The 25,101-nt window shown below is 43.9% G+C and overlaps 1 protein-coding gene across 1 annotated transcript in view; it reads left to right on the plus strand.

Moving 5' to 3' along the window:
- The window catches only part of astn1 (astrotactin 1), a 3,463,295-nt gene that overhangs the window by 1,897,682 nt on the left and 1,540,512 nt on the right, over positions 1 to 25,101 (plus strand). Inside the window, exon 13 of the mRNA XM_070888265.1 lies at positions 5,157 to 5,294. Coding sequence (XP_070744366.1) covers positions 5,157 to 5,294 — 138 coding nt within the window. The remainder of the gene's footprint in view (positions 1 to 5,156; positions 5,295 to 25,101) is intronic.

The raw sequence follows: 25,101 nt of genomic DNA on the forward strand, positions 1-25,101 counted from the left end.
CACCAGGCTAGTACACCACAAGGCCAGAGCGGTGCTGTACGTGATGCTGGAAAAGATAGAATGCGAATACTGAGGGAAGGCATCATCTCGCCAGTCGAATTCAGTGACTGGGCGAGCCCGATCATGCCGATGCTCAAGGCGGATGGGTCGGTCAGGATATGTGCCGATTACAAGGTCACCATCAATCGGTGTCACTCCAAGACCAGTCCCCACTACCGAGAGCGGAGGACCTCGTTGCGATGCTATTCGGTGGCAAACTTTTTTCAAAATTGGACCTGACCTCAGCTTACATGACCCAGGAGCTGGCGAGTGAGTCGAAGAAGCTGACCACCATCACGACACAAGACTGGATAAAAAAAAAACACCTCATCAGTGAGAATGGTGATTTAAGAACCTCTACCTACCCATAGTGCAAATTAAAAAGTGCAAAAGAACATCTTAAAATTATGTACAGCAGCTCGAATGTCGTTATTTCAGTCCAGTTTCTGAGTTTAACAGATGTCCGTTCAGGATTCGTTCGGCCGCCGCGATCTTTCAGTGAAATATGGAAAGCCTCCTCAAGTCGATTCCAGGGACGGTGGTTTTTTAGGACGACATCCTCATTACGGGTTATGATACTGAAGAATACCTCCACAACCTGGAGGAGGTGCTACGCAGACTGGACCGGGTAGGGCTGCGACTGAAAAAGGCGAAGTGCGTCTTCTTAGCTCCAGAGATAGAATTCCTGAGGAGGAGGGTAGCAGCAGACGGGATCAGACCCACTGCCTCCAAAACAGAAGCGATCCAGAGAGCACCCAGATCCCATAACACAACGGAGCCGCGTTCGTTCCTGGGGGTCCTGAACTATTTTGGAAACTTTCTTCCCAAATTGAGCACGCTGTTAGAGCTGCTACATATGCTCCTATGCAAAGGTCGTGATTGGGTCTGGGGGGACAGTCAGGAAAGGGTTTTTGATAGAGCACGCAACTTGTTATGCTCTAACAAACTGTTAATGTGATATGACCCATGTAAGAAACTTGTTCTAACGTGTGATGCGTCGTCCTATGGGGTCGGGTGTGTGTTGCAGCATGTGAATGCCAGTGGTCAGTTACAGCCGGTAGCTTATGCCTCCAGAAGTCTGTCCCAGGCAGAAAGGGGCTACGGGATCGTAGAAAAGGAAGCGCGAGCATGTGCATACGCAATAAAAAAAATGCACCAGTACCTGTTTGGCAGGAAATTTGAGCTGGAGACAAATCACAAACCCCTAACGTCCCTTTTGGCCGACAACAAGGCCATAAATGCGAATGCATCGGCCTGCATACAGAGGTGGACACTTACATTAGCCACCTATGACTACATAATTTGGCACAGACCAGGCACTGAAAACTGTGCCGATGCACTCAGCAGGCTCCCACTAGCCACCACTGAGGGGGCAACTGAGCATGATACTGAGATGGTCATGGCTGTTGAAGCTTTTGAAAGCGAAGGCTCACCTGTGACAGCCTGTCAGATTAAAGTTTGGACAAATAAAGACCCTTTACTGTCTTTAGATAAGAAATATGTCCTGAATGGGGACTGGGCAGCCATGTACGGGGTATGCCCTGAGGAATTTAAACCGTTTCATAGGCGCAAGCTTGAACTCTCGATTCAGGCCGATTGCCTATTGTGGAAAAACCGAGTAGTCGTGCCCCAGATGGGCAGAGAGGTGTTTATCAGAGAACTTCACAATGAGCCCCCGGGCATTGTCATGATGAAGGCAATTGCCAGGTCACACGTTTGGTGGCCAGGGATAGATGCAGACCTGGAACTTTGTGTTCGCAGGTGCACCACGTGTGCTCAGCTAGACAACGCACCCAGGGAAGCCCCACTTAGCCCCTGGTCCTAGCCCGCCAAGCCATGGTCATGCATCCCTGTGGACTACGCAGGTCCTTTCATGGGAAGAATGTTTTTGGTTGTAGTAGACGCCTACTCCAAATGGATTGAGTGTGCCACTTTAAATTCAAGTACATCCTCTTCCACGGTAGAAAGTCTACGGGCAATTTTCGGCGCCCATGGTCTACCGGATGTCTTGGTCAGTGACAATGGCCCGTGCTTCACAAGCACTGAATTCCAGGACTTCATGGCAGGCAATGGAATTAACCATGTCAGAACGGCACTGTCCAAGCCGGTCTCAAACGGCCAGGCAGAATGAGCAGTGCAGATAATCAAACAGGGGATGCTCAGAATCCAAGGGGGTTCCCTACATAACCGCTTATCATGCCTCCTGTTGGCCAATAGATCCCGACCTCACTCGCTCACAGGGGTTCCACCCGCAGAGCTGCTAATGAAAAGGAGGCTCAAAACCAGGTTATCCCTTATACTCCCGACTATGAAAAAAATTGTTGAGAGCAGGCATCAGTCTCAATGTGACTACCATGACAAGAATGTAAGGGCGCGATGTATTGATGTCAATGACCCTGTTTTTGTCCTTAATTACGCTGCAGGGCCCAAATGGTTTGCAGGCACTCTGATTGCCAAAGAGGGGAATAGGGTTTTGATAGTTAAACTTACCAATGGACAAATCTGCCGCAAACACATGGATCAAACTAAAAGGAGGTTCAGCAACCCCATAGAAGAAGCAGAGGAAGAACACGACGTAGAGTTAACTCCACTACAGTGGCCGAACACCGGAACCAAGTGCAGGAGAGCCCAGTCACTGGGCAGTCCGAACAGGCCTGAGGCACCGCAAACAGCAGACACTCAGGCCAGCATCCAACAACCGGAGCCCTAACTCAGGCGCTCTACAAGGGAGCGTAAACCACCAGAGAGACTTAACCTGTGATCCCAATAAGACTTTGTGGGGGAGGTGATGTCATGTATTCAACTATCATTGTAACCCATGTATAAGCTGACCTAAGTTGTACACCTTGAGAACATTGACCACAAGGGGGTGAACTTGTGGGAGACACTCCTAACCTGGACTTTCAGGTATAAAAGGAGAAGCTCCACCCACCTTCATCACTTGAGGTCTTGGTAATAAAGGTAACTGGTCACAAAGTGACCTTCTCTCAAGTATGGGCCTCGTGTGCATTTATACTGCATAGTATAGTAAAGACATATCAAGTGAGGACATATCAAAGGAGTTAGATGAAGTCCTTACTACTAGGGGGATCAAGGGGTATGGTGAGAAAGCAGGAATGGGGTACTGAAGTTGCATGTTCAGCCATGAACTCATTGAATGGCGGTGCAGGCTAGAAGGACCGAATGGCCTACTCTTGCACCTATTTTCTATGTTTCTATGTTTCTAAACGGCATCCACACGCGTAACTACCTTGAGCCGAGACTGTGAATTTAGGTCAGTTCTGTACAACGAATGCAGATCCCTGGGGTCACACATTTCAACAGCCCAATGCAGTGAGGCCTGTCTCCTCTTCCAACTGCCCTCCGTTTTCCTTTCCTTATCGCGTTACTAATCCATGCTCATGCCTTCAGCTTGTTGCCTATTGATCCTAGTTTGCAAAGAAGATCTTCAAAGGCATTTTAGAGTCGGGGGAAGGGACGGTGGGGGGTGTTGCGGGGAGTAGCCAAGGAAAGAGTGAGCTTCAAATTCGGTGAGGCCGATCGGTCGCCAGTTGTACACCCCGCCTGATTTTTCTTTCCATTGACCAATGGAAGGGATTATCAGGCAGTGTGTATAACGGGTGCAATGTGCTACCAGCCATTTTAGGCCCCACCAAAGTTGAATTTCACCCCAAATCCAGAAGACATGAAATAAAAATGGGCAAAATTTAAAATTGCAAGATTTTTCCCCTCATGTGAACTGCATTCTCATCCAAAAGTAGATGTACAAACATTGAACAGCTTCTTTAAAAGCAAAGTTGATATTCGGTTAATAGTAAGAATGAGTGTTGCTGACATAAAATTAAATATTGGAACAGCTGGCCAAATGCTAGATTGGTTAGATTGGTTCCAGTATCCCAGTATCTAGCTGAATATTGTGGATTACAGTGTTATAGTTTCACTGGAGACTTTTCGTCAAAATTGGGGCAGTAGGAATAAAGCTAATTTAATAGGAATAGAGCAAAAGGGATGTTTAAGGAACTATAACACAAATAGCTTATTGGGGATGGAGGCGGGGCAGATTGGAGAAATCCAGAGGTGTGGGACAAAACTAGTGTGGTGAAGTCAGACCTATATTAGAACAGACACAGAGTGGTGATGAATGTGTCAGGAATCTAAATGTGCAGGAGATCTGAAATTAAAATAGATAACATTGGAAATACTCAGTCGGTCTTTCAGTCTGACAGAGCCTATATACCTGAAACATCCAACTGCCCCCCCACCGCTCCCTTCTGAAGGATATAACTGTACAGGGTATTGGTGAGGCCACACCTGGAGTACTACGTACAGTTTTGGTCTCCGTATTTAAGGAAGGATATACTTGCATTGGAGGATGTTCAGAGAAGGTTCACTAGGTTGATCCCGGAGCTGAGGGGGTTGACTTATGAAGATAGGTTGAGTAGGTTGGGCCTATACACATTGGAGTTCAGAAAAATGAGAGGTGATCTTATTGAAACATATAAGATAATGAGGAGGCTCGACAGGGTGGATGCAGAGAGGATATTTCCACTCTTAGGGGAAACTAAAACTAGGGGACTTAGTCTCAGAATTAGGGGCCGCCCATATAAAACTGAGATGAAGAGGAATTTCTTCTCTCAGAGGGTTGTAAATCTATGGAATTCTCTGCCTCAGAAAGCTGTGGAGGCTGGGTCATTGAATATATTTAAGGTGACAATAGATTGATTTTTGAGCGATAATGGAATAAAGGGTTATGGGGAGCGGGCAGGGAAGTGGAGCTGAGTCCAAGATCAGATCAGCTATGATCTTATTGAATGGCGAAGCAGGCTCAAGGGGCCAAATGGCCTACTCCTGCTCCTATTTCTTATGTTCTTACGTTTTTATGAATTCTGACGGATCCAACTATGGTGATAGTGTTCCATTACTTCAAAAGTGCCACAGATACCCAAGGTTTCAGCTACTTGCTGGGAGAATACTTGAGTGGGGCTTTTGTCTGACAATTGATGGTTGAAATCTGACAGTGCAAAATGTCAAGCTTGTGCTCGTTTGGGCATTAACCTCTTGTTCTCAGTCACTTGCATTTCCTCAGCTTATCTGTGTTCTTTTGCTTTATTTTTCAGATTTACTTACACTCTCGGGGAAGGAATGTGGCTGCCGCTTAGTAAAAGCTTTCTCATTCCCCTAGCAGAACTGGCTATCAATCCTTCAGCAAAATGCAAGACAGACATGACGGTGATGGAAGATGCAGTCGAGGTCAGGTAAGCAGCCTGAGAGAGAGAGAGAGAGCGAGAGCTTGGCTGGTGTAGTGTATTTGCTTCATGAGTTCTTTGTTTAAGAATCCACAGCTGCACATTTGTTGTAAAGAACTAGCTGCTTTATTAGCAAAATTTTAGCCACCAAAGAACACTACCAGTTCATTCACCAGGCTTACAACTGCACATCTCATCGTGGCGAACCTGAACTCAATTAACTGGGGTTTTATTGAGGCTTGTGAACATCACGTGACCGGCTAAGCCACTCACTGTGCAACAGCTCCACAAGCCCTGTGAACATGCTCACAGGTGCATACATTACAGTTGGCCATGACTCTTCCAACATCTCACATTGGTCTCAATCCATGTTTGACGCAATCAGATCTACAACAGCTTATGCTGGCAAGGTCTCCCAGGGTGCCTCACCATGAAATGAAAGATCTGCGCAGTGAGCAAGCAAGATTCACAATCAGGAACCCTTGTGGAAACAAAATGTTTGCAAAGAGCTGTCACTAACTGTAGTGTACGTTTGTTTATTCCTGTTGTGTATATATATATTTTTTAAGTTTAGATATTGGGCTGGATTTTGGGCTTTTTGGATTTCGGGGCGTTAATTGCAGCGGGGTGTTAAAGTTAGCACCTGAAAATAGTTTGCGCCTCTGACTGCAAGTTTCGGCAAAAATGTAAGTTGGAGGAGTGTTGGCGTTAAGTCAGGTGTTACACAACATTCTTTGAGCGCCCAAGCCGAAATTTGAGGCGGTAAAGAAGTTTCATTGTTGTTTAGTCCATTATGAGCTCGTGATGTGCGACTCTTGGTCCAGCTGCATCACCATGCTGGCTCCCCTGTGGATGTGGTGGCTATCCAACTGGGGCCTCGCCAGACTGCTCGTCGTCTGGTGGTGGGCATGCAATCCGCACTGGCACAATGCCTGGTCCCTCAGGATGGTCAAGTTGTGCAACATGCAGCACCACACAATGAATTTGGATATCTGTTGAGGGGAGAATTGAAGGCTGCCTCCAGAGCAGTGTAGGAATCAATCTGCCTGAAGGAGATGGCAAATCTCTGTCAGCACTTCCGTTCAGAAGTGCAGCCTTCTCACACACTGCTCCTCAGAGAGCTGGAGGTCTGAGCGTTGGTGCCTGTAAACCTGTGGCGGGGTAAGCCCTCCTCCCCGGACGTTTTCAGCCTCTCACCATCCGTGGGCCGACATGGCCAAGAGTCCTTCTTCTAGCTTGACACCGCCTGGCAAGAACATGGAGCATGATACCCTGGTGAACTAGTAATGCCCCCATTAAATTCTGTCACTGAAGTTGTAAGGGCTCTGTAATGGCAGATAAAAGTGAAGTTTGCAAGCTGGAGCTTAACACAGCATGGTGTGCACAACCGTTGTAGTCATTATGACCTGCGATGTAGGATTCTCATCCCTTCATTTAAAAATGCTGCCATTACCGCCTGCCGCACCCTGGGACCGCCTGTTTTTTTCAGGCTTTTCCTGGGGTGGGTATTAAATGAGGCATTAAGGCCGAATGTTCCATCCGGGGCGTTAGTGTAGCGTTGCATGATGACTGACATCATCATCACGCTAAAAACAGAGGACGGAGCAGTAAGTTTTTGCGTCGGTGTAAACCAATAACTGAATCTTCCGCCCAGGCAGTAAATCTTGGACGCCTGGCATAATGCCCAAAAACGCCCCGCCGGGGCACTAACCAAGGCGGACATGAGCTGAAATTCCAGCCCAATATTGAGTTCTAGTTGATTTATCTCTCTCCTTACTGGAGGAGCCTCCAATCTTAGTCCAAATGTCTTGAAGCTTGTTATTGCAGCAGGTGATAAATACACAATGGTTTGGGTGTAATCCGTTTGATCTGAGGTCCAATTCCAACATAAAATTCAGGTTTTTGCTGAACTTTGGACCTGTATCAGTTTGCTCTGAGAATATCTGAGTTTTATCTGATATTTAAAGTCCTGAGCACAGGCCTTATATTTTGAAGAGTTATTAGCTGGATGTGAAGAATAAGCCAGCTGGGTCTGAGAAAAATAGATGAATAAATCATACATATATTGCTGTCAGAATGTAAAAGAGATGATTACCTTGGAGATGTTGTATTTTCATTTGTGTTGGAAGTAATGAACATGCAATGTACCTCATAAAGAACAGTATTCATTGAAAATATCAGGTCAGACATTCCATATGATTTTAAATGATGTGGAGGTATATTAAGCATTAGAAATTGAATTTTTTTTCTAAAACAAATGGCATTTTGAGCTGCAAATGTGAATATTTTTGGATATTGAAGGTGTACTCTGAATAATTAATTATGTGGTAATTGTCCAATGTGATTGTTGTTCTGTGCCATATGTTCCTCAGCATCTGGGTATTAACCAGCTGAATCTATCCTGATGGATCAGCTGGCTTGGCAGTTGACAAAATGTGTGTTGCTCCAAGCCCACTCATTGCAACTACAACACAGACAGTTGGATATTATATAGCACTTTCTCACTTGGTCTATTCTCCCTTAAAGAATCTATGTGCTGTAGCTCATCGAGTGAAGAAGACACGCATATATATTTTCATTTGCTCCTGCTCACTCACTTTGACTGCTTGGCTATATTGTTGCTCATCTCTTGTTTATTCAGTGACTTACTTATCCAGAAAGCATCTGTCTCAGAAATGGATAGCCAGCAGCTAGCTAGGTTTGAATGTTTGCCATTTTGAAAGGGGATGGTGTGACATACCCATTTGCAGATTCCAAGTGGCTAAGGGATTGCAGCACTGTTCACGTGCAAGACTCCTGTCTTAGACTGATAACTGCTCAGGTATTCAGGTAGAAACAATGCGGTTGTGCATTCTCCATTGTCGTGCCTATTTGACATTGCGTGAAGATTGTGATAAAGTAGACATTGTGGCACATCAAAACCATTTCTATGATGCGTTTAATTAGAAACTGGTGGAGATAGAAAATGGTTCTGAATTTCATGGCACAGTTGGTTTGAGAAAGCATTTATCGAAAACCTTTTTTTTGAGAAATTATGTCCTATATCATAATGACATTGCTAGCAATGAGATTAAGCACTTTAATGTGATTTAAATTATTCTGCTGACTGTTCACAAACAAAGGAGAAAAAGTTTTTCAAATACTTGGTCCTCGTAATGTTTTGAGATTCTAAATGAATCGTCTTCATTTTGATGGGAATTCGAACAGGTAACATGTGCTGAGACTCTGGAGCCATTCCAGACAGGTAAGTAAGAAGGAGGTGCAGCTAGCACTGAGTTATAAGGCACGCTAAGTTGCGTGGATGGCATCCGGAAGTTAAAAGGGACACAGACAGATTAATTGAGATGGCATAACTATGACAGATGCAATTCAATGGGGAAGTGTGAGATCATCCACTTTGGTCACCTACACAGATCACTAAAAACTAAAGAATTTGGTACAAATAGCAAACCAAAAGGCTAATAGAATGTTGGCCTTTATCTCAAGGGGGTTGGGATACAGAAGTGAGGCAGGCACCATCTGGAGAACTGAATACAGTTTTACGCACCGCACCTCAGGAAAGATATATTGGCCTTGGAAGTGGTGCAGTAAGAGATTCACCAGCATTATACCGGGGCTTAAAGGGTTAGATTATGAGAATAGGTTGCATATATTTGGTTTGTATTATAGAATCATAGAATGATACAGCACAAAAGGAGGTCATTCAGCCCATCGTGCCTGTGCTGGCTCTATGGTAGAGCTATCCAATTAGTCCCACTCCCATGCTCATTCCCCATCGCTCTGTAAATGTTTTCCCTCCAAGTAATTATCCAATTCATTTTTGAAAGCTACTACTGAATCTACTTCCACCACCCTTTCAGGCAGCGCATTGCAGATCACAAGAACTCACTGCGGAATCAAAATGTTCCTCATGTTGCCTCTGTTTCTTTTGCCAACTGCCTTTAAATCTGTGTCCTCTAGTTAAACCCTTCTGCCACTGGAAACAGTTTGCCCTTATTTCCTCTGTTAAAACCATTCATGATTTTGAACACCTACAAAAGAACATAAGAAATAGGAGCAGGAGTAGACCATTTGGCCCCTCGAAGCTGCTCTGCCATTCAATAAGATCATGGCTGATCTGATCATGGATTCAGCTCCACTTTCCTGCCCGCTCCCCATAACCCTTTAATCCCTTATCTCTCAAAAATCTGACTAACTCTGCCTTAAATATATTCAATGACCCAGCCTCCACAGCTCTCTGAGGCAGAGAATTCCACAGATTTACAACCCTCTGAGAGAAGAAATTTCTCCTCATCTCAGTTTTAAATGGGTGACCCTTTTTCGAAGGCAATGTCCCCTAGTTTTAGTTTCCCCTATGAGTGGAAATATCCTCTCTGCATCCATCTTGTCGAGCCCCCTCATTATCTTATAAGTTTCAATAAGATCACCTGTCCATGGGCCCAAATTTCCCCAGGAGTTGCTCTGTTTTTTTTTGGAGCAACTTGATTTTTCTGGAGTATCTTTTTAGTTGCAATTCTGGCCATTTAATTTGCTCCAGTGTAAGTGAGTTAGTTAGGTTTTTTTTAATTTAGTTTTTTTTTCAAAAGGGGTCGTTACCAGCCACTTATGCCTGTTTTGGCCATTTAAGCACGTTTAGCCAACTGAAATTTACTCCAAACTAACTTAGGCCTGAGTAAGTGAGCACTCTTGTACGTTCAGTAAAACCTTGCGGTGACTTAAGAAATCAGTACAGGCAGCCAGAGATGGGGGAAAGGGACCTTGCAAAGCACTAAACACTTTCACAACAACATTAAAGAAGCATAAATACATTTAAAGCACCAAGCACTAAACAAAGCAGTACATTTGCACCAAGTACAAAAACTATTAAGCAATTAATTAACAAATAAAAAAAAGAAGGAACCCTGCACCTAAAGCACTAAGACCAAAGTAATAAGCAATCAATCAATCAATAAATAACAAATAAAAATAGAAGTCCTACCTTAGGGAACGCAGCGGGCCGCCAATGAGGGAGCCCATTCAGCCAGGGTTAGGGATGGCGTGCTTCGGGCTCCTCCCACACACCCTTCAGCGGCACTCACAGATTTGGCCTGTCAGGAACTACTGCAGATGTGCGCAGACTTTAGCACCTGGCTCCGCCCCCAATCCACTGGGCCACGCTATGCCACCACCGAGGAGAGGCTGGGGGCAGCCAGAATTGGGAGGAAGATTTTCGGCGCACTTGGAAGCGGACAAAAGCAGCGCACCTCGGGTGAGGGCGCTAGAAAAAGGGGTTGGGGAAATTTGAGTCCATTCTTCTGAACTCCAATGTGTATAGGCACAACCTACTCAACCTATCTTCATAAGTCAACCCCCTCATCTCTGGAATCAACCTAGTGAACCTTCTCTGAACAGCCTCCAATGCAAGTATATCCTACCTTAAATACGGAGACCAAAACTGTACGCAGTACTCCAGGTGTGGCCTCACCAATACCCTATACAGTTGTAGCAGGACTTCTCTACTTTTATACTCTATCCCCCTTGCAATAAAGGCCAACATTCCAGTTGCCTTCCTGATTACTTACTTACCTCTATCAAATCTGCTCAAAAGAGAACAACCCCATTTTCTCCTGTCGCTCGTCAAAAATGAAGTCTCTCAGACATAGAAACATAGAAACATAGAAAATAGGTGCAGGAGTAGGCCATTCGACCCTTCTAGCCTGCACCGCCATTCAATGAGTTCATGGCTGAACATGCAACTTCAGTACCCCATTCCTGCTTTCTCGCCATACCCCTTGATTCCCCTAGTAGTAAGGACTCCATTTAACTCCTTTTTGAATATATTTAGTGAATTGGCCTCAACAACTTTCTGTGGTAGAGAATTCCACAGGTTCACCACTCTCTGGGTGAAGAAATTCCTCCTCACCTCTGTCCTAAATGGCTTACCCCTTATCCTTAGACTGTGTCCCCTGGTTCTGGACTTCCCCAACATTGGGAACATTCTTCCTGCATCTAACCTGTCTAACCCCGTCAGAATTTTAAATGTTTCTATGAGGTCCCCTCTCATTCTTCTGAACTCCAGTGAATACAAGCCCAGTTGATCCAGTCTTTCTTGATAGGTCAGTCCCGCCATCCCGGGAATCAGTCTGGTGAACCTTCGCTGCACTCCCTCAATAGCAAGAATGTCCTTCCTCAGGTTAGGAGACCAAAACTGGCACCATTCCAGTATACCTCTTCTGCGCCCTCTTTAAGGCCTTGACATCCTTCCTAAAGTATGGTACCCAGTATTGACCACAATTTCTCCAGCAAGGCCTATCCAGTGTCTTATAAAGGTTTAGCATAACTTCCTTGCATTTCTACTCTTTGCCTCTATTAATAAAGCTATAATAAGCTTTTTTTAAACAGCCTTCTCAGCATGTCCTGCCACCTACAAAGATTTGTGTACTTACACCCTCAGGTCTCACTGTTCCTGCACCCTTTTTAAAATTGAATCATTTAGTTTATAATTTTTGCATTAAATTTCAACTCCCATGTGTCTGCCCATTTCACCAGTCTGTCTATGTCCTCCTCATGTCTGTTACTATCGTCCTCTTAACATTTTTGATGGATGATCTTATTATGGTGTTTAAAATTATAAAGGAGATTTAACAGGGTAGATAGAGAAGGAAGTGTCTCCTGTGGTGGAGAAATCTAAAACTAGAGTGCATAATCTTAAAATTCAGGCTTGGGTCATTTCGGAGTGAAATCATGAAGCATTTTTCTACACATAGGGTAGTGAAAATCTGGAACTCTTCCCCAAAAGGCTGTGGATGCTGGGTCAATTGGAGCTTGCAAGACTGAGAGTGGTGGATTATTCTCAGCTAAGGGTACCAAGCGATATAGAGAAAAGGAGGACAAATTGAGTGAGGTGCAGATCAGCTTTGATCTGATAGAATGCCAGCACAGTGGCCTACTCCAATGTGGCAAACTTGTCAAATTGACAACTGTGGTTGAGGATTACATTATATAGGATATACAGCACAGAAACAGGCCATTGCATGCCGGCATTTATGCTCCACTCGAGCCTCCGCCCATCTTTCCTCGTCAACATCTATCAGCATAACCCTCCATTCCCTTCTCCCTCGTATGCTTGTCTAGCTCACCTTAAATGCACCAATACTATTCGCTTCAACCACTTCCTGTGGTAGCGAGTTCCACATTCTCACCACTCTTTGGGTAAAGAAATTTCTTCTGAATTCCCTATTGGATTTCTTGGTAACTATCTTGTATTGATAGCCTCTAGTTATGCTCTTCCCCACAACTGGAAACATTCTGTATCCACTCTGTCAAAACCTTTCATAATTTTAAACACCTCTATTAGGTCACCCCTAAGCCTTCTTTTTTTCCAAGAGGAAGGAGACCCAGCTTGTGAGATTCTTTGCGAGCCGATGACATTTAGCCTTATAAAAGCCGAATAACATGTAATATCTTCAACGTCTCACTGTTCATCAAACCACTTGGCATTACTCCACCATTATTTTGTCATCAACTCTCACAAAATTGCAGACACGTACAAGGCAAGTTTAAATATCACACTTGACAAGCTTCAGGAGATCAGCCCATAATTCGAAGCAAGATTTGAAATTAGCTCGCAGTTAGCTGCATTTCACCAGCTTATGATATTTACAACAATGGCATCATGAACTTTCTGCCTCAGTTGAGATTGATGTCTCATTAAAATAGAGATGATTAATGTATATCACAGGCCCAAGCCCCTGTCAGAAAGGAAAATTCAAATTGTGAACTTGAGTGCTCAATAAGGTAGGGATGATCAGCGGAACGAGTCCACTGTTGCAATGCCCGTGATTCATGTGAGAAATATATCGATCAGAATTTACCATTGTGCAGCTAGGGTTTAACAATGCAGTATTTAGTTTCTTTCGCGGACTTCTACATTAAACTAACCCAAACAACCTCAGAAGTATTCTGCCAACAGCCCCTAAGTGAAGAGCAGCGTCAATTTATAACCATTTATCGCTTGACTTTAAAACCATTTACTGCCACAAACGCCATTCCTTAGCCACTGACTCCACCCCTTTCCCCAACTTTTGTCTGAGGCTGAACTAGACTGTTCGCATCCTTGGTGTCATATTTGACCCTGAAATGAGCTTTCAACCACATATCCGCAGCATAACTGAGACCGTCTATTTCTACTCCGTAACATCGCCCATCTCCGCCCTTGCCTCGGCTCATCCGCTGCTGAAACCCTCATCCATGCCTTTGTTACTCTAGACTTGACTATTCCAACGCACTCCTCGCTGGCCTCCCACATTCTACCCTACATAAACTAGAGGTGATCCAAAACTCGGCAGTCTGTGTCCTAACTCGCACCAAGTCCCGCTCACCCATCACCCCTGTGCTCACTGACCTACATTGGCTTCCAGTTAAGCAATGCCTCTATTTCACAATGCTCATCCTTATTTTCAAATCCCTCCAGGGCCTCGCCCTTCCCTATCTCTGTCATCTCTTCCAGCCCCACAACCCCCCGAGATGTCTTCCTTCAAGACGCTCCTTAAAACATACCTCTTTGACCAAGCTTTTGGTCACCTGCGCTAATTTCTACTTACGCGGTTTGGTGTTGTTTATCGCACAATACTACTCTGAAGCGCCTTGGGATGTTTCACTACGTTAAAGTCGCTATATAAGTATAAGTTGTTGTTGCTGTTGACTTGTCAGATAAAAAAAATGAATGGCAACACAAAGTTATTTTCCTAACATAACTTAATTTTCCTAACTGTACAAACAATGATGGCTATCATTATTAGTGCAATTGTTACAGCAGTTAAGATAACTTGGTTCAGTTGTGACTGAGTTAAGTATTGCAGTCTCATAGTTTTGTTCAATAAAGAATAGTGCCAGCTGTGGCTCACTGAGTAGCACTCTCGCCTCTGAGTCAGAAGGTTGTGGGTTTAAGTCCCACTCCAGGGACTTGAGCACATAAATCTAGGCTGACACTCCAGTGCAGTGCTGAGGGAGTGCTGCACTGTCAGAGGTGCTGTCTTTCGGATGAGATTTTAAACTGAGGCCCTGTCTGCTCTCTCAGGTGGATGTGAAAGATCCCATGGCACTATTTAGAAGAAGAGCAGGGGAGTTATATCCGGTATCCTGGCCAATATTTATCCCTCTATCTACATCACTAAAACAAACTATCTGGTCATTATCACATTGCTGTTTGTTGGACCTTGCTGAGCACAAATTGGCTGGGTGCATATTCACAAATCTTTGAAGGTGGCAGGGCAAGTTGGTAAGGTGGTTAAGAAAATATATGCAATACTTGGCTTTGTAAAAGGAGGCATTGAAAACAATAACAAGGAAGTCACGCTAAACATTTACAAATCAGTGGTACAGTCTCAGCTTGAATATTGTGTATAATTTTTTTAATTCGTTTTTGGGATCTGGGCGACACTGCCAAGGCCAACATTTATTGCCCATCCCGAACTTGAGAAGATGGTGGTGAGCTGCCTTCTTGAACCACTTCAGTCCTTTGAGGTGAAGGTACTCCCACAGTGGTTAGGTAGTTCCAGTATTTTGATCCAGTGACGATGAAGGAATGACGATATATTTCCAAGTGAGAACTGTGTGTGACTTGTAAAGGAACTTGGAGGTGGTGGTGCTCTCGTGTGCTTGATGCCATTGTCCTTCTAGGTGGTAGAGGTTGCAGGTTTGGGAGGTGCTGTCAAAGAAGCCTTGATGACTTGCTGCAGTGTATATTGTAGATGATACACACTGCAGCCATGGTGCGCCGGTGGTGAAAGGAGTGAATGTTGAAGGTAGTGGATGGGGTGCCAATTAAGCGAGATATTTTGACCTGGGTGTCGAGCTTCTTGAGTGTTGTTGGAGCTGTACTCATCCAGGCAAGTGGAGAGTATTCCTTCACATTCCTGACTTGAGCCTTGTAGATGGTGGAAAGGCTTTGGGAAGTCGGGAGGTGAGACACTTGCTGCACAAAACACAGCCTCTGACCTGCTCTTGTCGACACAGTATTTATGTGGCTGGTCCAGTTAAGTTTCTGGTCAATGGTGACCCCCAGGATGTTGATGGTGGTGGATTCGGGATGAAAATGCTGTTGAATATTAAGGGGAGGTGGTTAGACTCCTTCTTGTTGGAGGTGGTCACAGCTGGCACTTGTGTGGCATGAATGTTGTGTGAATGTTTCTTGCCTCTTATCAGCCCAAGCCTGAATGTTGCCTGGTCTTGGTGCATGCGGGCACGGACTGCTTCATTATCTGAGGAGTTGCGAATGGAACTAAACACTGTGCAATCATCAGCGAACATCCCCACTTCTGATCTTATAATGGAGCGAAGGTCATTGATGAAGCAGCTGAAGAGAGTTGGGCCAAGGACATTTCCCTGAGCAACTCCAAAAGCCAATTAAACATATACTTGAAGAAGACTAATTTGCAGGATTATTGCATCAAATTTACAGCACAAAAACAAGCTGTTTGGGCCAAAAGGTGTTTGTCCTCCACACAAGTCTCCTCCAACCCCTCTTCATCTCACCCTATCAGCACATCCTTTGATTCTTTTTTCCCTCATGAGTTTATCTAGCTTCCCCTTAAAGGCATCTATGCTATTTGCCTCAATTACTCCCTGTGGTAGCAAGTTGCACATTCTAAACACTCTCTGGGTGAAGAGCTTTCTCCTAAATTCCTGTTGTATTTATTAGTGACTATCTTATATTTATGACCACTAGTTTTGATCGCTGCTCAAAAGTGGAAACATCTTCTCTACACAAACCATTTGCTTATGCATAGATTTGTTCAGGAAATATTTTGGGTGTTTCAATGTCATAAACAGTTGTTAAAAAAAAGTATTTCATTGGCTGTGAAGCGCTTGGGATATTCGGTGGTCGTGAAAGGCATTATATAAATGCAAGTCTTTCTTTTCAACGTAGGAATGGCCAGTCCATTTGGTTGGATTTACTGTCCCTGCCCTGAAATCTTCAGCCATCTGTTTTTTTTCAGTGTCAACACTTCAAATACAGAAAATCAAATTTCAACATATCAAACATAAAGTATGACTCTAACCTATTGTAGGATTGCTGCTACAATGCTGGGCCACGATCACCGTACAACCTCCCCTCCAACAATTAACTATAATTTGGAAGTCTGCTCCTTTTCTTGCAGTGGCCCTTTAACTTGAAATTAGTGTAAAAATACAGCTGTTCTTAAAAAAAAATCAATCTCCCTCTCCCCATACCTGATTAATCATTCTCTTTCCGGAGGAGATGTGGAGTAATAAGATTACGGGTCTATGAAAACATCCTGATGCAACAAAAAGATGGAAATTAAAATGTCATGGAGCATTAAATGGAAAACCAATTTAAATTAGTCCATCAAAGTGCAGGATTCACCATCTCTGGAACCGAATTCTCATTTTCAGTATTTCCTCACAGCTCTCGCTGTCTGTTCTTTAAGATCATAGTGAACAGACTTAAGATTTCTATCAGCCACTCTGAGAGGTAGAGTTATTTATTCAGCTGAACATTCTTTGTAGCCTGAGGTTAAAATACAAACTTATTAAATGTACAGTAATTTCCTTAACAAGTCCACTTGCAAAATTCACACCGCTGATGATATCATAGTCTACAAAGCTCTTAATTTTTCACCCAGAGATGTTTTTTTAAAATATTCAAGTGAAGATTCATTGCAGTGATTTCTTTGCTCAGGCAAGAATATCTCTTCGTTTAAACACAACACAGGTTTTCCAGTATTCCCCCCCCTCCACCCCCGCCACCCCCGCTCCTTACAATGTGTCAGCTGTGGCCTCTGAGTCAGAAGGTTGAGGGTTTAAGCCCCACTCTAGGGACTTGAGCACAAAAATCTAGGCTGACACTCCAGTGCAGTACTTAGGGAGTGCTGCACTGTCGAAGGTGCTGTCTTTCGGATGAGACGTTAAACGGAGGCCCTGTCTACTCTCTCAAGTGGATATAAAAGATCCCATGGCACTATTTTGAGGGGAGTTATCTGTGGTGTCCTGGCCAATATTTATCCCTCAGTCAACATAACAAAAAACACATATAATCTGGTCATTATCACATTGCTGATGTGGGACCTTGCTTGTGCGCAAATTGGCTGCCGCGTTTCCTGCATTACAACAGTGACTACACTCCAAAAGTACTTCATTGGCTGTAAAGCGCTTTGAGATGTCTGGTGGTCGTGAAAGGTGCTATATAAATCCAAGTCTTTCTTTCTTCCATTGACTCTGTCTGGGCTCCAGTTCTACATATGTGGCAGCCCTGCAATAAACCGTCTAAGTCACTGTTCTTCACACTTGAGCCTCGATAGCATATGTCAGCAGGCTGACTGACTGTCGGGGCCATCACAGTTAAGCTCGCTCCCGTCCTTGCCCCATTGTTCATATAAGCATTTGCTGATGGAAATGCACATTTCTCTCATTTTAAGTGATCTTTGCTTGGATGAACCAATATTTAAAAATGGTTTCAGCTAACTGTGACTTTGCAAATGTTGTGTGGAAGCTTCCTTTGTTCTGTGGAACAGCTAGCCTGTAGATAACAAAGAGTTGCATGCAATTATACTTTTTCATATTCAATGGGTGTCCTTAACTGGAATCTCTTGGTTTCAATCCATGATCGGTTACCCAAATTAACATTCCTTGTTCGTTGCCATTCTTCTTCGGTTTTGTTCTATCTGAGTTGTTCTTGATAGCTTTCTCTCTGTAATTTCATTTTTTATTGGGTGTTCAGAAAAAGTGGGACAGTGTGAATGCCATTGAGAAGAGAGTCATTTTCTGAACAATCAACTCATTGTGATCTGTGATCTGTTATGGCTCAGACACTAGTTTCAAATAGAACGTTTTTACATCAAAAGTCTTCTCACAGTCTGGCTCACCATTGAAATACATTGAATGGTGTGAAGTTGATGTACTTGCGGATAGATACAATGTAAATTTAGCACAAAAAGTCTTGTCCATTTCAGTCTAAGTACCCTTCTAACAACGAAATAAGTCTTAATTATGGGCGTCACTGGCAAGGCCAGCATTTATTGCCCATCCCTATTACAAGTGAGGAGTCTCATTCCTTCAGGTTTTAATTGCTGGAGATTTGTAACATTTTAAATTTAAAATAAACATCTATTACTTTTCTGTCTTTGTTTCTCTCTCTCTCTTAATCTAGGCTTTCCCTCTCTTTATTTCTGTTTCTCTACCTGATTTGACATTGAATTTACCCACTCTAATTTACACTTCCTTCTCCATCCTTGCACTGTTAATTTCACAATCCTTCAATCTGATTGGTTAAGGAGATACACAGTCGCTTTCCCTGTTCACTCAGGTCCCAGATGCTTTGTTTCCCTTGCTGCCACGAGATCAGCTCGCACTTTCAGCAACTTGCCACTCAAAAAAATGTTTTAAAAAAACTAAACGTGCAAGGGCAAGTCTAACTAACGGTAGATGCTGTTAAGTGCCTTGCCACAGCAAATTATGGCCTAATATCTCTCTTTTTCTCCTGACATGAAGTCCTAGGATTTTTACGGTACTTTTCTAATTGTATTTATAGCATTACAAACTGAAGAAAAAGCCACGAGGAAAAATGTTTTCTTTTCATCGGTTTCTATTTGGAACATTACGCAAACTCAAGAAAACAATGAAGGGACTAAAACAAATAGTACGGTTACGCTAAATGACAACCCATGATTATCTGCACCATTTATGGCTGCACTATGGCTATGATTCTCGGTAGTAGTTATGGGGAGCGTATGATTGCTGCAGTTGCTATAAACTATTGCAATAAATTGCTCGCTTGGGATCTTAGAAGGAGCCAATTCTGAAAAAGATTCTTGGTGTAACCTGAGCTAGGTGGGATACTGAGGATGTGAGAAACCGTATCGTTCAAACTTGGAAAGTCTATGTGGTGCAAATTAATTGATTATAGGGAGGAGGGAGAACCTCCTGTCCCCAACTGTTGTTTCATCCAACTGCTTCTTGCCTCTTCTGTCCCCTCACATTTTTGTGTCAATGATTTGCCATTATAAATTCCAATTCTCATGGAAACTGCCTTTGTAAACTTGTCCTGTTGTAATTACACACTCCCGGCCCTGGTGGTGTTGTGCAGCCTCAATGTTGTGTCTTCCGAGCTCTTCAGCCTGTACTGTAGAGAAATTCCTGTGCTCCAACTGTAATGTATTTGCTTCATGGGTTCTTCGCTTAAGAATTTATAGCAACACATTGCTATTAAGAACTAGTTGGTTTGTTAGCAAAAGATTTAACAATCACACTACACATTAGCAGTTCATCCACCAGGCTCGAAACCACCTGCCTCTTCGTGGATCCCCCGAACCCAACTGGCTGAAATTTTATTGATCTTGTGAGCATCCCGTGACTGACTAAGCCACTCCCAACTTAAGCATACTCACAGGTGCATACATTACACCTGCCAACTGTTTGCTAAATATTGCACACTTTGCTATTTAAATCAAATGGAAATCAAATCAAATCAATGTATTGTTAAAAATAAGGAAAGACTGTATGATTTCAAAATGGCAATTGAATTACATCTGTGTATCTTGGACCAATCATCCTCCAATCCTCGAACCCTAAATCACCACAGATCATTAACTAATGCAGATACAGATATACCCAGCTCAGTGAGAAACAGCACAGGTGTGGGGACTGGGAGTCACACTGAGGTTATTTGAGGATAACTACAATGATTAGAAGAGGTGTGGGGACAATGGAAAAGTCAATTTAGATAGCAGGAAGATAAATATAAAGAATTTTAGCAACTAGGTACATAATATATAATGTTGAAGAGCATATGGTCCTGCAAAGGGAGAAGTGCAGTTAAAATATTACATGATTGGATAATGGAAGAGCTACTAAATTATTTCTTCACAATAGTCATCACAAATTAAATTCTAGTTCCATCGTTAACATATACCAGTATTATGAAGTAACTGAAGGAACTTCCATGAGAATGATGAGATGATTTCTAGATATTTCAAGTAAATAACAAAAGGAATATGCGAGGATCTTGGTTAATATTTCTAGAAATTCCATGGACAAAGGAGCTGTATCCAAGAACTACAGAATAACAAGTGTTTTCTCTAGCTCTGCAATGGCTTCTCTTGCCATTCCCACACCATTACCTCTGAAGTCCCCCAAGCGGGTCTCAGTTGGCTCCCTCCTATTTCTCATCTACATGTTGCCCCTTGGCAATAACATCCAAAAGCATAACGTTATGTTCCATGTTACACTGATGACACCCAGCTTTCAACCCCTTCACTGCCTCTGATTTGTCACGATGCTTGTCCGACATCCAGTATTGGATGAGCAGAAGTTTCCTCCACTTAAATTTTGGGATTGTCTGAGCCATTGTCTTTGATCCCCACGGCAAACCCTGTTCCTTAGCCACCAACTCCATTCCTCTCCCTAGCCACTTTCTGAGACTGAACCAGATGGTTCGCAACTCTGGCATCTTATTTGACCCTGAGCTGAGCTTGCGACCCCCATTAGCCCTTCCATCATCAAGATCGCTTACATCCACCTCCATAACATCGCCCATTTCCACCCCTGCCTCATCCATTCCTTTGTGACCACTGGACTCAACCGGGGCCAGCCTTGGGTAAAGTGGCACCTCGGGAGCTTGTATTCTGGCACCTTTCTTTGAGGTTAAATATGTAGTATTATTAGCAAAGGTTTCAGAAATAAAGCTGTAATCTCAAAAGTGTTTTATAATGTATGTAATAAATTATATGCCGTAAAAATATTACAGCTGTGACAAATTAACTAAACATTAAATTAAACCCTTAACTGATAAATAACAATAACAAGTTAAAAAAAACTTTGTTCACCAAGATATTTTGAGGCACATCATTCACAATAGATGGGTTGGCCAAAAAGACAACCTCTTGTCTCCCGTGTTCGACCGCATTTATGTTTTATGGCTTCAACTTCGAGAAGCTCTGTTTGTTGCTCACCACTGATACGGGCACGGCTAACAGGATGCGGAGTGCTATCCATCCCCACCGATTCGGGCATGTTTAATGGGATCCGGAGTGCTATCCATCCCCACTGATACGGGCACGGTTAACAGGATCTGGAATGCTAAACATGTATTCGGGAACCTGCTCTTGAAACTTGAACTTTATTCTTCTTGAGGAGTGTTGGAAACAGACTTTGCAGATAGCCAAGTTGATCACAGAGGTCAACACCGTTATTGTCTGACCTTCTTGAGCACCACCCCTTGACCACGGCATGCTAGGCGATCACCCAGGTTATCCACCCGCAAGGCAGGTTCTGGACTGAGCTATTCCCATGCTCTCCTGGTCAGACGCTCACCTTGTACCCTCCATAAACTTGAGCTCATTCAAAACTTTGCCGCCCGTATCGTAACTCACACAAGTCTCGTTCACCGATTTTGAAATCGCTCCATGGCCTTTTCTATCTCTGTAACGTCCTTCAGCCATACAACCCTCCGAGATCTCTGCACTCCTCCAATTCTGGCATTTAGCGCTTCCCCGATTTTCAGTGCGCCATCATTATTGGTCGGGCATTCAGCTGTCGAGGCCCAAAGCTCTGGAATCTCCTCCCTAAACCTCTCCGCCTCTCTACCACTCTCTCCTCCTTTAAGATTGTCCTTAAAACCTAAATCTTTGACCAAGCTTTTGGGCACCTGTCCTAATATCTCCTGATATGGCTAGATGTCAAATTTTGTTTGCTGATGCTCCTGTGAAGCACCTTGGGATATTTTACTGCATTAAAGATGCTATATAAATACAAGTTGTTGTCATATTCAAAATGAAGTGTTTCATGGAACCAGAAATTACAATTACAATGTAAAAAGAGAAGCAAGGGAAATAGCAGAGATTCTGACTATCATTTTCCAATCCTCTTTGGTTACAGGTGTGGTAGCGTTGTACCATTGTTTAAAAAGGGAGAAAGGGGTAGACTAAATAATTACAGGTCAGTCAGCCTAACTTAGTGGAGAGCAAACAATTGGAATAAATTCTGAGGGTGAGTATTGACCGTCATTTAGAAATGCACGGATTAATCAAGGACAGTCTGTATGGATTTGTTATGGGAAGATCATGTCTGACTAACTTCATTGAAATTTTTGAGGAGGTAACAAGGAGGGTTGATGAGAGTAGTGCGTTTGATGTAGTCTACATATCTTGGTTTTTATTGCAAAGGTGATGGATTATAAAAGCAGGGAATTCTTGCTACAGTTATATAGGTTAACAATGATGCCATACCTGGAATACTGTGTACAGTTTTGGTTTCCAAATTTAAGAAAGGACATACTTGCTTTGAAGGCAGTTCAGAGAAGGTTCACTAGGTTGATTCCGGAGATGAGGGGGTTTACATAGAAACATAGAAAATAGGTGCAGGAGTAGGCCATTTGGCCCTTCGAGCCTGCACCACCATTCAATAAGATCATGGCTGATTATTCACCTCCGTACCCCTTTCCTGCTTTCTCTCCATACCCCTTGATTTCTTTAGCCATAAGGGCCATATCTAACTCCCTCTTGAATATATCCAATGAACTGGCATCAACAACTCTCTGCGGTAGGGAATTTCACAGGTTAACAACTCTCTGAGTGAAGAAGTTTCTCCTCATCTCGGTCCTAAATGGCTTACCACTTATCCTTAGACTATGTCCCCGGGTTCTGGACTTCCCCAACATCAGGAACATTCTTCCTGCATCTAACCTGTCCAGTCCGGTCAGAATTTTATATGTGTCTATGAGATCCCCTCTCATCCTTCTAAACTCCAGTGAATACAGGCCCAGTTGATCCAATCTCTCCTCATATGTCAGTCCTGCCATCCCGGGAATCAGTCTAATGAACCTTCGCTGCACTCGCTCAATAGCAAGAACATCCTTCCTCAGATTAGGAGATCAAAACTGAACACAATATTCCAGGTGAGGCCTCACTAAGGCCCTGTACAACTGCAGTAAGACCTCCCTGCTCCTATACTCAAGTCCGCTAACTATGAAGGCTAACATACCATTTGCCTTCTTCACCGCCTGCTGTCTCTGCATGCCAACTTTCAATGACTGATGTACCATGACACCCAGGTCTGGTTGCACCTCCCCGTTTCCTAATCTGCCGCCATTCAGATAATATTCTGCCTTCGTGTTTTTGCCCCCAAAGTGGACAACCTAACATTTATCCACATTATACTGCATCTGCCATGCATTTGCCCACTCACCTAACCTGTTCAAGTCACTCTGCAGCCTTTTAGCGTCCTCTTCACAGCTCACACCGCATCCAGTTTAGATATTACACTCAATTCTTTCATCTAAATCATTAATGTATATTGTAAATAGCTGGGGGCCCAGCACTGAACCCTGCGGCACCCCACTAGTCACGGCCTGCCAGTCTGAAAAGGACCCATTTATCCCGACTCTCTGCTTCCTGTCTGCCAACCAGTTCTCTATCCATGTCAGTACATTACCCCCAATACTATGTGCTTTAATTTTGCACACCAATCTCTTGTGTGGGACCTTGTCAAAAGCCTTTTGAAAGTCCAAATACACCACACCCACTGGCTCTGCCCCGTCCACTCTACCAGTTACATCCTCAAAAAATTCCAGAAGATTTGTCAAACATGATTTCCCTTTCATAAATCCATCCTGTCACTGATTTCCAAATGCGCTGCTGTTTCATCTCTAATAATTGAATCCAACATTTTCCACACCACTAATGTCAGGCTAACCGGTCTATAATTACCCGTTTTCTCTCTCCCTCCCTTCTTAAAAAGTGATGTTACATTAGCTACCCTCCAGTCCATAGGAACTGATCCAGAGTCGATAAACTGTTGGAAAATGATCACCAATGCATCCACTATTTCTAGGGCTACTTCCTTAAATACTCTGGGATACACATTATCAGGCCCCGGGTATCATGTCTGTAACCATCATGCAACGGTAATCTTCATGTAACTGTAACCTTCATGCAACTCCTGTACACTGTACTTATACCCTAGAAATGCACACTCTGACCACAGGAGGTGAACTTGTGGAGAGACACTCCTCAACTCAGTTTCCAGGTATAAAAGGGGAAGTCCCACCCTGGGTCAAGACTCCTTGGCCCTGGGAATAAAGGTTAAGGTCACGTAGTGACTTTGCCTGCATTACATGCCTCGTGTGAGTTTGTAGTATGATGCAGGGACACCACATTTGGCGACGAGAAACGGGAATCACCGAACCACGAGGATGGCCACCGGTAGCACAGAGGAACGTTACTGTGTGGGTGAGGACTGGGATGAGTTCGTGGAAAGTCTCCAGCAGAGCTTTGTCACGAAGGACTGGCTGGGAGCGACAGTGGCTGACAAGCGGAGGGCGCATCTACTGACCAGCTGCGGACCACAGACGTGTGCATTGATAGAAGACCTGCTCGCACCCCAAAAGCCAGCAGACAAGTCCTTTGAAGAGTTCAGCCAGCTAATCAGTGAGCATCTCAAGCCGCCGAGTAGCATACACATGGCCCGGCACCGGTTCTACACGCACTGGCGTTGGGGGGACAATACATCTCGGACTTGGTTGCAGACCTGCGGCGCTTGGCCAGCCTCTGTAAGTTCACAGACGCCTGCAGGGGGGAGATGTTAAGGGACTTTTTCATTGAGGGCATTAATCATGCCGGAATTCTCAGGAAGCTCATAGAGGCCAAGGACTTGACTTTAGAACGGGCGGCATTGATACCTCAGACCTTCATGGCAGGGGAAGAGGAGACCAAGCTAATTTACGCACACAGCCCTGGTCCCAATGTGGCGATGGACCAGGGAGTTAACATGGTGAATGCGGCTCAGGACCCCGCAGGCAGGCAACGGCATTTCGAAACCG

Source organism: Pristiophorus japonicus, chromosome 8 (assembly GCF_044704955.1).
Source record: "Pristiophorus japonicus isolate sPriJap1 chromosome 8, sPriJap1.hap1, whole genome shotgun sequence".
NCBI classification, from domain to species: domain Eukaryota; kingdom Metazoa; phylum Chordata; class Chondrichthyes; family Pristiophoridae; genus Pristiophorus; species Pristiophorus japonicus.